This window comes from Xiphophorus maculatus, chromosome 16, assembly GCF_002775205.1.
Source record: "Xiphophorus maculatus strain JP 163 A chromosome 16, X_maculatus-5.0-male, whole genome shotgun sequence".
NCBI lineage: Eukaryota > Metazoa > Chordata > Actinopteri > Cyprinodontiformes > Poeciliidae > Xiphophorus > Xiphophorus maculatus.
Window position 1 is genome coordinate 4,296,397 of NC_036458.1, and position 13,611 is coordinate 4,310,007.

Sequence of the window (13,611 nt, forward strand, 5' to 3'; positions counted from 1 at the left end):
CGTAAACATCTCACGGAAGAGAAAACATCTAACTTTTGAGCTTCCTGGCAAAAGACTGAATACTTATCTAAATGTGGTTTCTTGGTTTTCTATTTTGAGTAAATTAGCAAAAGTGACAATGTTTTTCCATATTTATGTGTAGAAATTTGAGTTGAGGTATCAATTTAATCGCTTTATCTGAGTACATAATTTTAACTTTATGAGAAACTGAATTTTAGGTTTTATTAGCTGTATTTATTGAGATGTTTTTATTTTTTTCTGTAACAACAATTCATATTTCTGAGTACTTTAGTCATATCTTATACTCATATTGCAAAAATGAATAAAAAATTTAATTAAAAGAAGACTTCGGAAAATACAGAAATCCTTTATTTTTAACACATATATTAAAATATAAATCAAAACTTGTTCCCACAGACAAACAAAACAAATTCAAGCTTCAGGTTAAAAACATTTTCGAACATCTGTTGTTTTAATTTTCCCCTTTCATTCACAACAAAAGGTTAACAGCAGTTTTCTCCCTGTCTGTTTTGGCTCCATTGTTTTACTTTTGACTTTTCGCTTTATGTTTTTCCTTCTTTAAATTTTGTAGAATTTTTGTCCGTTTAGTTTTTGGTCTCCAGTTCTTTCACGCGCTTGGTCAGCTCCTCTAAAGCCGCTTTCAGGTCCTTCACCTCCTTCCTTAGAGACTGCACCTCCTGAGAAACAAACGGGAAGTGAGCATCATTGAGCAGAAATGGTCCAATTCAGGATAATTAAGCCTCAGAATAGTAGAAAATACAGATTTCTCACCCCACTGCCTTCTGGTTGGCTCCCCGCAGAAGCAGTCGTAGTCTTCAGGAGACTCTTATGGACTTTGAATTCCTTGGCCTTGGTGGTGGCTACAAACCCGTCCTTTAGGGAAATCAGAACAGGCGGAGCTTCTTTCCCATCAAACCACTCATCGGCTTCAACCGACGGATCAGGTCCGACGGTGTCTGGGTACAGATCCTCCTGGAATAGATCCGACTGCACAGCCAAAGGAGGGAACAGTCAGCTAATCCCAACGTCACCCACTGTGTTTCTGCCGCGTTTAGAAACTCACCTTACGAGGTACCGTCATGACTATGGGTTCACATTTCCTCTCATGCAGTTTGTAGAACCTGGAGGTAAAAATATTTGGATACAATATGAGCAAAATGACAAATGTGTCAAAGGTTCTTCTACTGAAACAGTGTTTTCACTGCAAAAATACAAAATCTTACCAAGTATTGTGATCTAGTTTTTAGTGCACTTGAAATAAGACCAAGTTAACTTTTCAACAAGATATAGGAGCAAGTTTTAAGTCAAAAATTTCTTAATGTTAAATTAAAAAAGCTCCAGTTCTAGTGGCAGAAAATGTCTTATTAATGAAACAACCTGCAATAGAACAAGTAATAGAAGTAAGAAATACTGCCACCTGCAGGTGGGAGTTCACATCACTTAAATACAATGATTTTGATTATTTATTGCAAAAACTTAGCAATATACTCTCTATTAGGGACGGGCATTTATCGTATTGTTTATCATTTTGATTCATTGTTGACACGATTAGTTCCAAATAATAATGTTTAAAAAACCCAAAGTTGTCCATATTGGTAGTTTCACTATTTTCTTCACAGTTTGTTCAAAGAGAGTGTTAATAAATTAGAAAATGTGATTAAATGCTGTCACACTGAGCAGATCAGTGATGCAAATCACTTTTCTTTGTGTGTTTTTCAAGAGCAATATTTGTGTTTGCGTGGCTATTATTGCTGTCACACAGTCACAGCCTAAAAACCAGGCAAGAAATAGTTCATATCGTCAATTTTATTATTAAAGTACCAACAAATATAGCTATAAAACATTAATTCCATGTTACCCTTCTCATGATTATGCATCATGTGAGGATCTGTTGAGTTTGGTTTAATATTTGCAATCGCAAAATTGTGAAAAACTGGATGGAGTGACTTTGGCATCCAAAGGGCCACATGAAAACCTACAGCAAGCAAGATTATATATACTTCCAGGAACAAACTGCAAAAGCACAACATTTTATTTTATATTTATGGTATTTTTGGTTTCGCTTTAGTGCAAATATCTTAGTACTCTTGAAATAAGACAGAACTAACTTACAAGTAACTTTCCAGCAATAAATAGGAGCTTGTTTTAAGAAAATAATTCTTTAATATTTGTGAAAAAGTATCAGATTATTTCACTTATAATAAGACATTTTCCCCATGTCATAAGTTAAATAATCTGCCAGTGGAACAAGGACTTTATCACAAATATTCAGGAATTATTGACTTTAAAAAAGGCTCATATTTATTGCTGAAAAGTTATTTGTAAGTTAGTTTTGTCTTATTTCTGAGATATTTGCACTAGAAACTAGACCAAAAATACTCTGTAAGATTTTGTGTTTTTGCATGAAAAAAAAAAAGCTTATGGTTTGGATGCAATCTCTGTCTGGATTAACCACTTTTTAATCCAAGCGGCTTCAGTTACCTTGCGATTTCACACTTGTTGACCTCCAGGCCTCTCTTGGGCATGTATCCCATCCCCTTCTGGCTCTCCTTGCTGCTGAACATGGACAGGTAGTGGACGTAAGGAGCCTCGTCCGTCACTTCGAAGTAACGGATGCTGCTGTCTCCCTGTGAGAAGGCCAGCACAGAAGACGTTGAGCCGTTTGTGCATCTGCGGGCGTGGGAGAGAATCACAGACTGTTTCCCGGTCTGAACCCAACCTTGCCACAGAGGTAGACGATTCCCGTGTCTGGGTCGAAGAACGGCAGGAGGACGCCGCTGCTCGTGTCCAGCTCCTGCAGGGTCAGCGGCTCTCCAAAGTTGTTCTACAAAAAAGAATAACTGCTGCTTTCATAATAACCAGAGGAAAACCGTAAAGCAGACAAACTGGCGAAAATAAGGGCTGTATTTAATTATTGCTGTTGTGTTCAGTGAAAGCACCTTGTGTGCTGTAATGCAGCTGTTGCTCAGCAGATGTGTAATTATGCTCATTACTTCCTTCTAACAAATAATAGAACTGTAAAGTCTCTCGAACTGTAGAAAGTGGAACTATCTTCATAGTTTTGAGTCACTTCACATTTAAATGCACTGCAAAAACACAATCTTACCAAGTGTTTTTGGTCTAACTTATTGTGCAAATATCTTAGTACACTTGAAGTCAGTTTAAACTAACACATGTGTAACTTTTTAGTAAGACATCGGAGCTTGTTTTAACCCTCCTGTTGTGTTCCGGGTCAAATTGACCTGTTTTTAAGTTAATTTTATTTTTTTTTTAAATAGTTGGAAGTATTGTTTTGCATGAAACTTTTTCTATTTGTCTTAATAGGTGCACTCTACATATAAATTGAGAATGTGTTCATTTTACACATTTGTACCGACCCCTAGGTCTACTTTTTAGATAGATACTGTTCAGGTCTATTTGACCCGGCAGTCAGGTTAAAGTGCAAAAAAAGATTAAAAAATGTCCATTTCTATATGTTTCCTTGCAGTTATGAACCACATTTCACCACACACACAAACACACCCCACCACACACATACATGCACACACTAGCCCACTTTCTCACTACTCTCTGTACTTCACTAGGAAACTGCGAGAAAGAAGGGGTTCACACAACTTTTGATGTGAAACTTTTCTGTTCCCGTAAACAAACTCCACCCACACTGAGTGACACTCAGCAGAAGTGGAGGAAAATATAAATACTCTCTGCATGACTCATTTGTCTTGATTTTAATCAGCGGGTCAATTTGACCCTGAACAGTATGTGTGTCTTAAGTTCAATTATAAAGATCACTCATTGAAAAAAAAAGAAAAAAGTGTAATATAAAAAAATTTACTAAAGATCAATTTCAAGGAAATTATTGTTTTTTTGTGTCTAGGTTTTTTTCAGTGAGTAAATGAGCAGGTTGTCGTCATTGATCCTTAATTTCTGAGAAATAATAAAACATCATTGCACAAATATTGATTGAAATGGTTAGTATTGGAGTTAATAATCAGATACAAAAATGTTTTGGAGGATTTTTTTTCTTTCTGACACTATTGCATGATTACACACTCCCCGGGTCAAATTGACCCATGAACACTTTTGCTGTACCCTAGAAACGAACATAACAGGAGGGTTAAGTAAATAATTTCTTAACATTGGTTTTTAAATGTACTAGTTCAACTGGCAGATTATTTCACTATAACAAAACATCTCCCAAATTTATAAGTGAAATAATTTGCCAGTTGAACTGAAACTTTTTCATCAATATTAAGACATTTTTTAATTAAAATAAGCTACTGGAGTTAATTTGATCTTATTTCAAGTATATTAAGATATTTGCACTAGAAACTAGACCAAAAATACTCAGTAAGATTTTGTGTTGTTGCAGTGAGAAATATAAAGATGAGATTCTTTATATTTCTTTATATTCCTCTGACATGTAAATGTTATCTTAGTACACTTGAAATAACAAAAGATGACTTTAAGTAACTTCGTAATAAGATATAGGAGTTTGTTTTAAGTCAATAATTCCTTAATATTAATAAAAAGAGGGAAAAGTTCTTGTTATAATTGAAAAACTAATACAGTGGTGCTAGCAAATTTGATCAATGTTCAAGAATTATTGACTCAAAACAAGCTCTTATTTTCTGAAAAGTTACTTGAAAGTTAGTTTTGTCTTATTTCGAGCGTAACTGCAACTCATTTAGTCTTTCAGGCAAAAAAAAACAAAACAAAAAAACATTAAAAATAAATAGGGGATCCAGTATTTGAAAGTTTAAAACACATAATGTCTTCTTTCTTTAGCTGAGATGGGATTCCCAGCATCACTAACTCATCATTATTATTATTATTATTATTATTATTATTATTATTAGTAGTAGTAGGTACAGTTTTCACTCTGAGGGTTTCCTTCACTCACCGGATCCCACAGCGCCACCTGCCGTTCACTCATGCGACTGAAGCCGGTGCTCAGGATCTTCCCGTCAGACACGAACACGCCTCTCACGGGCCTGGAGCCTTCGTGGGGTTTATCCTTCTCCTGTAGGGGGCGCAGCAGAGCAACGTTTCAGACATTTAGGTTGTGGCAACGAATGGCTACAATTGTTGACAATTTATTTTGGTTAATTAACACAATTTTACAAAACATTGATTAGATTTTTAAGAACTATTATTATTATTATTATTATTATTAATAAACTTACAGTAAACTTCATAGTTTACAGTAAATAGGCGTGGCATATTTGTTTTTTAGTTGTTTACAAATTATTCCATTCATAAAATATTTTATTCTTCTCCTTATTATTTATTATTATTTGACTTTCTGTAAACTTTATAGTTTACATTAAGTCTACTTATTGTAAAGACTGACTGTACGGTTGTGACTTGTCTTTTATAGTAGGACTTACAGTAAACTTTGCAGTTTACAGTAAGTAAATTCCAGTTATTTCCAGTAGTTTACTGTAAGTCTTACTGTAAGTCTTACAGTAAACTTTGCAGTTTGCAGTAAGGACGCCTGTTCCGAAAGGAGCACTTACAAAGAGCACGGTGCCTTTGCGGGGGTCCAGCACTCTCAGCTTCTTGTCTTTGCAGGAGGTGAGGATCCTGGAGCCGTCCCTGTTCCAGCAGGCGCTGTAGATGAGGTCGGGATGAACGCTGTCGATCCTCACCACCTCCTCCCCCCGAGCCACGTTCCACAGGATTATCACATTATCAGAGCCTGCGGGGAACAAACAAGTTCAGGTGAAACCTTTTGAGTTTCAGCAGTGGGACTGTTGCTGTTGCGATGGAGAGCAGGAAGAAGGCTTAATCTGCAAAAATAGTGATCAATAAATTGGTTTTGCACAAGAGAAGAAGATAAGTGGAAGTGAAAGGTGATAAATTAACATGTAATTTCAAAATAAAGTTTCAATTTGCAACATGTTCCCTGACTTTGTGAACTGAAGTGTCTTAGGGAACTTCCTGTTGGGTTAGCAGCAGATGTAACATAAACATTCGCCTCTGTCTGGTTCCTGAAAACTACAGTTCCCTAACGGATCATGTGAAACTCACCTGCGCTCAGCAGCACATTGTGGGCGGTGGGGTGCCAGCTCAGGATGCCGACACGCTTACAGTGACCTTCCAGCTTCACAACCGGCTCTGTGAGCGGTGAGGTGAGCCCGCCGTCTGGGATCTCCCAAATCTGATCACAAAATCCCACATGTAAGTCACATGACACAACTGAGGGTGTGTTGAAGGAGTCGGGAGTTTCTGTCGCCCCACCATGACGCTGCAGTCCTCAGATCCGCTGGCAATGATGTTGTCATTGTGAGGGCAGAACTCGATGTCCAGAACCGGACCTGTGTGGCCACAGACGGTGGGGTAGGACATGTCGATACGTCCAGTCTGCAGACACAAACATCGAGAACATCTAGGGTTTCTTCGAGAAGCAGAGATAAATAAAATACAGCATTAAACTGCGACGAGGAATGAAATTAGGTTAGAAAACTGCAGGTCAGCTTCCCCTCTAATTGCTCCCAACGTCTGGTAACCAGGTTAAAGAGCAGCTGGTAACCAGGTTAAAGAGCAGCTTAGGATGACCTAGTATGCTTCTTTGAACAGGTTAGGACAGATCAATGGGCTAAACAAAACATGCTCTTTACATATTTTGCACAAAGTCGCTTTTAGATGATAAGATTTTAGTTTGCTCAATTCTGCCTGTTTTGAGCTGTTTTAGGGTATCTTTAAATCCAAATAAGCTGCTGTTGGCCACACCCTCCAACTCAATGTTTACACTTTCATGTGAAAATGGCTGAAGTCCGATGCACAATTATACAACCGTACATCTTTGAAAAGCAAAAGTGAAGCCTCCAGCACAACCAACAAGAATGCATAAAGGGTTTTCTGGATGGGAAGTGACTTGTGTTTTCCAGCAGCCATTGTTCAATGCATATGGCAGTGAAGTCAGCTGACCAAATGTGCTGGAGCTCAGCTTGGATTGCTTAGATTGCTAGCAGAACTCTGCTGGGGTTGCTAGGTAACAACGCAGTCGAATGTGACTCAACAATCCGGAGGTTTTTGATAATTTTCCAAGTTTAAATTGTAACTAAAACGAAACTAGATTGTAACCCAAAGACTAAATGAGTTATCTGATGGCAACATTTGTCGCCCCCTACTGGCCATTCTAAACTACAATAATTTGCATCAAGTCCTGTAATGTTCAGCTGTCTTCATGCTCCAACAGTTAATTAAATCAGGTGGATTAACTCTGCAGATGTGGTGAACTAGAAGCTTCAAACAACAAAAAAGTGTCAATTGGTCACAAATATTTCATGAGTTTGTTAAATTTACTTTATTTACATTTGTTTAACTGTAAATAAATTAGTAAACTTAATTTGATTACTTGTGACAAATTAATGTAATATATTTAAGGTGGGTCACCTCTCCTTTTGTCAGGTCTGCTGTTTTTTTTTTTTGTGCCAAAACCCTCTTTATTGTTTTTAATTTGATCCCAAACTGTTTTACTAGAGTTTATGTTAGTAAGGTGTGATCAGCAAAGCAGCAGAAAGAAAAGTCCAAATTAAGGTAAGATGCAATCAGATAACAGATACATTTACGATTTAATACTATTTTTATATCTGTTCATTAATCTAAATTTAACCCTACGAGTGAATAATGTGGGTTATGTTTTTAACCAATGACTCCTAAAACGTTGGCATTTTGATTAAATGGATTTAATTAACTTCTTAAAAAGGATATTAATCTGTGACTGAGCTTCCTCAAACTGAACTAAAGCTTGGTATGAAACAAATTTTCCCACAGAAGCAAATCTCTGTCTTTTAAAATAATTTCATGAGAACAAAAAGGGGAATTTGTATTTTTAAGTGACGTTAAGCTTTGTGTAATTTATTTAAGAGCCTTAAGTGCCAGAGTTTCAATAGTGTTGACCCTCATCCAGCTCAAAACATTAGCTGATTTTTTAACTGAAACAATTAATTGTGATCAATCAATTATTGAAATAATCGTCAACTAGATTAGTGGTGATTAATGGTGAACAGGAGAATGCAAACTCAAAAAAAGACAACTTGCTGAAACAATAACACAGTCAGGGCAATAATTAAACTAAAACTGCAAAAAGATTTACATTTTGCATTTAAGATAAAAAAAAAACTTCATTGTTCATATTTTCTACACAGAACTACTCAGATGGCAATTTTAGCTTCATCTGGTTCATATTCTCTTATTAAGCAGTTTTTTCAATCCAATTATTAATCAGTTAGCCTAAAAACGTAGTTACCACCCTTTACTAAATCAATGCTTGATTAAGTTAAGCAGAAAGGGCTGAACTTTTTTTATGTTGACATTTGAAATATATCTTTAGCTACAGATGTATCCTGTTACAAACATTCTCCACTAAAGAATATTATTACTGCATTTTAGGCCACAAAAATTTTTTTTTGTTATTTTAAAAAGTAAATGAATTATTTCTTTATTTGCATTTTTGAGTACATTTTTATCCAATTAATCGATTCATTTTCAGACTTACTGATCACTAAATTAATCGTTAGCGCCTCCCCTACTGTTTCTACAGCCATACATAGAAATTCAGTGCAGAAGCTGCAAAGTAAACGTAAAACCTGAGACACAGCAGCTTTAGGCCACATCCGGTCTCTGCACTGACATGACAACAAACTCCTAATATGGTGAAAACTCAACAGCAGAGCAAGGCAAGTGACGTGAAGAAAGACTGAAAAAGACGGCTTACGACTTCCTTTTTCAGTCGCCTGCATGACGCTGACAGCAAAATTCAAATTTCAGAGTGAAAGCGTGGCGTTGCAAACCCAAAGATGTTGCATCAGAAGCGGTTTCCAGGTTTATCAAACGCATTTTCTCGCACCTTGCTGAGGGGCAGCACCATGAAGGCCCCGCCGCCGCTGGCGTCCACTATCATGGACACAAACTTGGGGTTGACGGAGCAGAAGTTGCTGTCCCATGTCATGGTGGAGATGCGGATGTCATCGTAACACTGGTCGGCCTTCACGGCCTGGCCAAAGACGTGACGGAACTTGCTGGTTCTCACAACCTTCCTGGACATGGTGAACTGGGCAGAAAGCAACAAAAAAAACAACAAAACAATTTTTGCATGATATATGTGGCCAATTTGAGCATTTCTGATTTCAGGTTGAGACAGACTAGCTGGCACAAAGCTGACTGCACTGCAGGAAAACTAGAAAAAAAAAGGGGAAGCAAAAGTTTTCACAACTGCTTCCTCTTGTCCGTCTGTAACTGTTGCCTCTTCTCTCTTTAATTCAAGCCACAATGAAGCAATTTTGCATGCTGACACAACCATACAAGGAAATATATAAAATATAACACCAGAAGATGATGCTATGAAGCTTGAGGTTCACACATCGTGACCCTAAAAGGCTAAAGCTGTAGGCAGAGCGACGGTTTCACCGCATCCTTCAAGACAGAGAAACGAACCTACAGACTTTTCTCATTTTTTCCTCCACTTTCTCAATCAAACTCTCATTTTTGTTTCCCCTTCCCCTTTAAATAAACACATAAAACAAATATCTTCAAAATAAAGTGTCAGAAAAAACACTCAAATCGTTTAAAATTTGAAGTCTAATGAAGCTTTGCATCATTTAAAGTAAGGCTCGTTCGGGAAATAAAACAAACAGTAAATGGGTTCTGTTTGACCTCCATTTGTAGATTTTACTTCCTGAAATCTGCAGCCGCGCCTAAGCTGAACACAGCGTACAGCAGTCCTGCTGCATGTGCATCACAAGACATCTGAGGCAGCCGTGCGCCTAATTTAATAAGCCCTTCTGCAAAACAGGCTGTAATTTCATCACAAGCCCAAATCTATGTCAATAACCTGTGACTCCCTGCTGCGATGGAAAACATCGCAGGCCACAAATCCCTCCATATGAAGGAAGAGAAACCCAAGCCATGTGGAATATGGGGAAGAAAGAGCTTTCATTTAAATCTGAAACTTTCTGTCGCTGTATGATGTCTTTTAGCAGGTGAGGAGTGATTCTGCGGGCTTACCTGGGAGTCGTGCACGGGGAAGAGTCGGCTCAAGAAGTGTCAGCGGTGCACCCTGCCACCAGAGTGATGGCGCAGGGGAGACGCTATGTTAAAGTACATCACAGAAACGACATGAAGGAAGTGAAAATTTCAAATGAAGGTGGAAGTGGGAGGTGTCTCCCGTGACATTTCAGGGTTTAAAAAGCTGCAGAGGGCAACAGGAACAAAACGTGCAGACGTCGTGAGATTATAACCAGATAAAATGGAGAGTACGGTGAAGAGTTTGTGTGAATTTAGATTTATATGGAGCCAAAAATGAAGAACTTTGGCAGTTTTATGCTCTGGAGCATCCAGGTGTGCAGTAACATGGTGCCAGAATGGAAACAATTAATCGGATTAATCGTGATGAATCGATTCAAATAATCAACTAATTTCGTAATCGATTGTTACTCCAATAGAGGCCATTTGCTGAAAAAAAAAACCATATTCAGAGCAGTAATTAAGCTAAAACTGCACAAAATACAGTTTTAGCTTAATGCAAACATTTTGCATTTAAAACTTTTATTTGTAAATGTTTCACCCTAAACTCCTCAAGAGGCATTTTTTTGATATTCACTCGGTTCAAATTCATTAAGGGGTGTGCAGTAAAATGTTTATTTTATTTAAAAAAGGAACTTATTTGCTTATTTCTAATGTTTTATAGGAAAGGCTAACTAGCACATGGTGGTTTAGCCAAGTGATAAAGTGCAGAGCAAGGAGCAGCTTTCACCTAGAAGACTCTGAGTGACGTTAGACCTCAGCAGAACGACAGGCCGGTCGCCTCCATGACATGCCGCATGGATGCAGTAATTCATGCTAAAAGAGCCATAAACTAGCACTGCATGCATAGATATGTACACACTTTCCAGAAATCTGACATTACTGATTAAAATATCCTTTTTTATTGATTTTATGTAATATTCAAATCTTCAAACAGACAAAATTTGGAGTTTTTATCATCTTTAAGCCAATGATTAAACAAACCAGATCACATTTTGCACGTTTTTAAACTTCCGTTTGGGTTCCTACTGCTTCTAAAAACAGAGCAAGCACTTTTAAAAAACCTATCAAGTCGTTTTTGGGTTTTATGTGGTGTTTGGAAAATGAGCCATTTCAAAAACCTCCGGATTGTTGTGCACTGCAGCGCCACCTAGCAACCAAAGTAAAGATCAGCTCATTACCTACCAACCCAACTTAAGCTCCAGCATGTTTGTTCAGCTGGTTTTACTGTTGTACAATGGTTGCTAGGAAAGACAAGTGTTTTGTTGTTTACTTACCAGCTGGAAACCACTTTCTGTACTCTTGTTGGTTGTGCAGGAGGCTCCACTTCTGCTTTTCAAAGATGGACGGTTGCATAACTTGACATCCAGTTGCAAACATTTTCACATTTGAGTGTAAATGTTGAACTTGGGGACGTTGCCAGCAGCAGCAGCTTATTTGGATTTAAAGTGACAAGAGGCCCTAAATGTGAAAAAAACATCTTTTAGGAGTATTTTTACTACACTGTACTTTGTACTTTTACTTGAGTAGTTTTATTATAAAGTATCACTACTCTGACTAGAGTAAAGATCTGAAAGTGACATCAGGTGATAACGTTACAATAAACAAGTTAAGAAGTGTAATATATTATATTTCCTCAAAAGTGGCATGAAGAAATGTAAAATATTACTTGTGTAAAAAATAATATAGAAGTAATTTTTCCATGTTTAATTGTATTTAGTTTATGTTATTGAACATTATTAAAAATATATATTTTTATTTAACCTAACGTTATTTATTTGCTCTTGGGGGCCCCCTGGTGCTGTGGCATCTTATTTTTTCTTCCTTTTTTAAAAATCTTTTGATATAAACTAATAAAATACAGGTGTTAAAATTAAGAAATAAAATTAAATGTGAGAACAAAGAAAAGACTTCAGTGTATTTCTGAAGGTATTTGTAGCACAGAGTGTGTTTTTGTTGATATAGTAAACAAACAAAGAAAACAATAATACAATAATAAAACATTACATAATAAAGAAATGTGTATATAGTGGTGTGGTGTTATTAGAGCAAACTGATATAATAAACCCACTCTAGTCTGAAAATCTGCTATACAAATGAACTTGATCTGCCACAAATCTAAAAATCCCAACAAGATGAAAGAAATTTTTAACTCAGACAAGTTTAAAAATATAGATTTAAGTTTATTGCACAATCGTTGCTGGAGACTGAGGAGTCTGAGAGCCTGTCTGTTACACAGGACGCTAACGCTGGACAGACATGAGGACAGCAGTGTCTATTTAAAGCACACAGACCTAACGAGGCGCCGTGGGATTCATCCCGTCAGCGCCACATCCGGGTATTTATGCAGGTTTCATGCTTGCACGGGTTCAGCTGGACAGTTCATACATGATCATGGAAGGTATGGAGAGCTAAAGAAAAGACCCGCTGCACCGCTCCCGGTGTGACGCAAGTGAATTCAATTCATTTGGCTGAGGTATGGCTTCGGTCGCGCCAGTGTCAGTGCACAGGAGGCTCCACTAGGGGGAGCCAGAGTGGTGGGGAAATGCGGAGACGCTGCAGATGCGACAGAGTTATAACAGACAGACCCTCCTGAAGGCTCCCTTCATCCTAAAACAAAGGGCTTCCCTCGCTGCATGTGCACAGGGCTGTGCAAAAGTTTTAGATCACCTTTCATTTACTTGATATTGTTTGCAAAATTTTTCAAAGTGATTCTGATCAATTTTGGGGGAACAGTGGCGCGCCCATGAAATGTTCATAGGAGTGGCCAATAAAAAAAAGAAAAGAAAGAAATATATATATATACACAATTTTTTTTGGTGAATTTAAAGTGGATTAATATTATATTGTGACTTTATTCTTGTAATTTTATCATTTTTATTTTCTTAGCAAGGTCCTAATAACCCATCATAATATATAAATAAAACAAAAAATTATATAAACAAATATATATGTAAATGGAAAAACACGGCTAATAAAAAGATTATATGTATATTGTTGATTTTATAAATTTCTTATTTATTGTGTTTTACATGTATGTCTTTATTGAACTGATGGCCGCTTTTCTAACATGATTGTTATTTTTCAGGAGGGGGCCATGGCCCCATCATGCCTCCACTTGGGGGCGCCACTGTTCATGATTCATTTAGGTCCTCAAAGATTTTTTAGTAGATTTTTTCTGCTTATTTATACTTTTTTTTGTTGTTGAATTTAAAGTGGATTCACAAAAAATCTCCTAAAATTGAGTAAAAAAGCAGCTAAAGTTGCTACTTTGCAGCAACATCTAATGAAAAGACTTTTGCACAGCTCTGCAGACCAGTGTCAAAGTTAGGATCCACAGAATTACAGATATAATAATAATCAGCTTTTAACAATACAGATAATTCATTATAAACAGGTTGTTAAACAGGCTATCCGGCACCTGTGTTGTTTTAAAAAAACGTGTTTTGTTAGTCGTGTTTTACTTTTTTTCTCTCCATTTAACATTCAGACAAAATAAACAAACACAAGCCTTCCCACCAAAGGTTTCCCTTCTTCTTGTTACAAGGTTCACAGAGC

General features: G+C 37.1%; 1 protein-coding gene across 1 annotated transcript; it reads right to left on the bottom strand.

Annotated features, from left to right (window-relative positions):
- Positions 1-451: 451 nt before the first annotated feature.
- Positions 452-10,144, bottom strand: LOC102236460 (coronin-1A-like). The gene is made up of 11 exons (XM_005815150.3): positions 10,036-10,144; positions 8,879-9,082; positions 6,265-6,387; positions 6,055-6,184; positions 5,541-5,722; positions 4,925-5,044; positions 2,741-2,845; positions 2,503-2,648; positions 1,085-1,142; positions 793-1,008; positions 452-698 (listed from the first exon to the last, which is right to left on the bottom strand). Exons 2-11 carry the CDS (start codon positions 9,074-9,076, stop codon positions 606-608), a joined length of 1,371 nt encoding a protein of 456 aa, XP_005815207.1. The 5' UTR covers positions 9,077-9,082; positions 10,036-10,144; the 3' UTR covers positions 452-605.
- Between the last annotated feature and the right edge of the window lie 3,467 nt (positions 10,145-13,611).

Coding starts and splice junctions, on each gene's coding strand:
- LOC102236460 (XM_005815150.3), bottom strand. CDS start 9,076: ATGTCCAGGAAGGTTGTGAGAACCAGCAAGTTCCGTCACGTCTTTGGC. Junction 2,649..2,740: donor TCGTCTACCTCTGTGGCAAG/GTTGGGTTCAGA, acceptor GCCTTCTCACAG/GGAGACAGCAGCATCCGTTA. Junction 1,143..2,502: donor AACAAGTGTGAAATCGCAAG/GTAACTGAAGCC, acceptor TTTTACCTCCAG/GTTCTACAAACTGCATGAGA.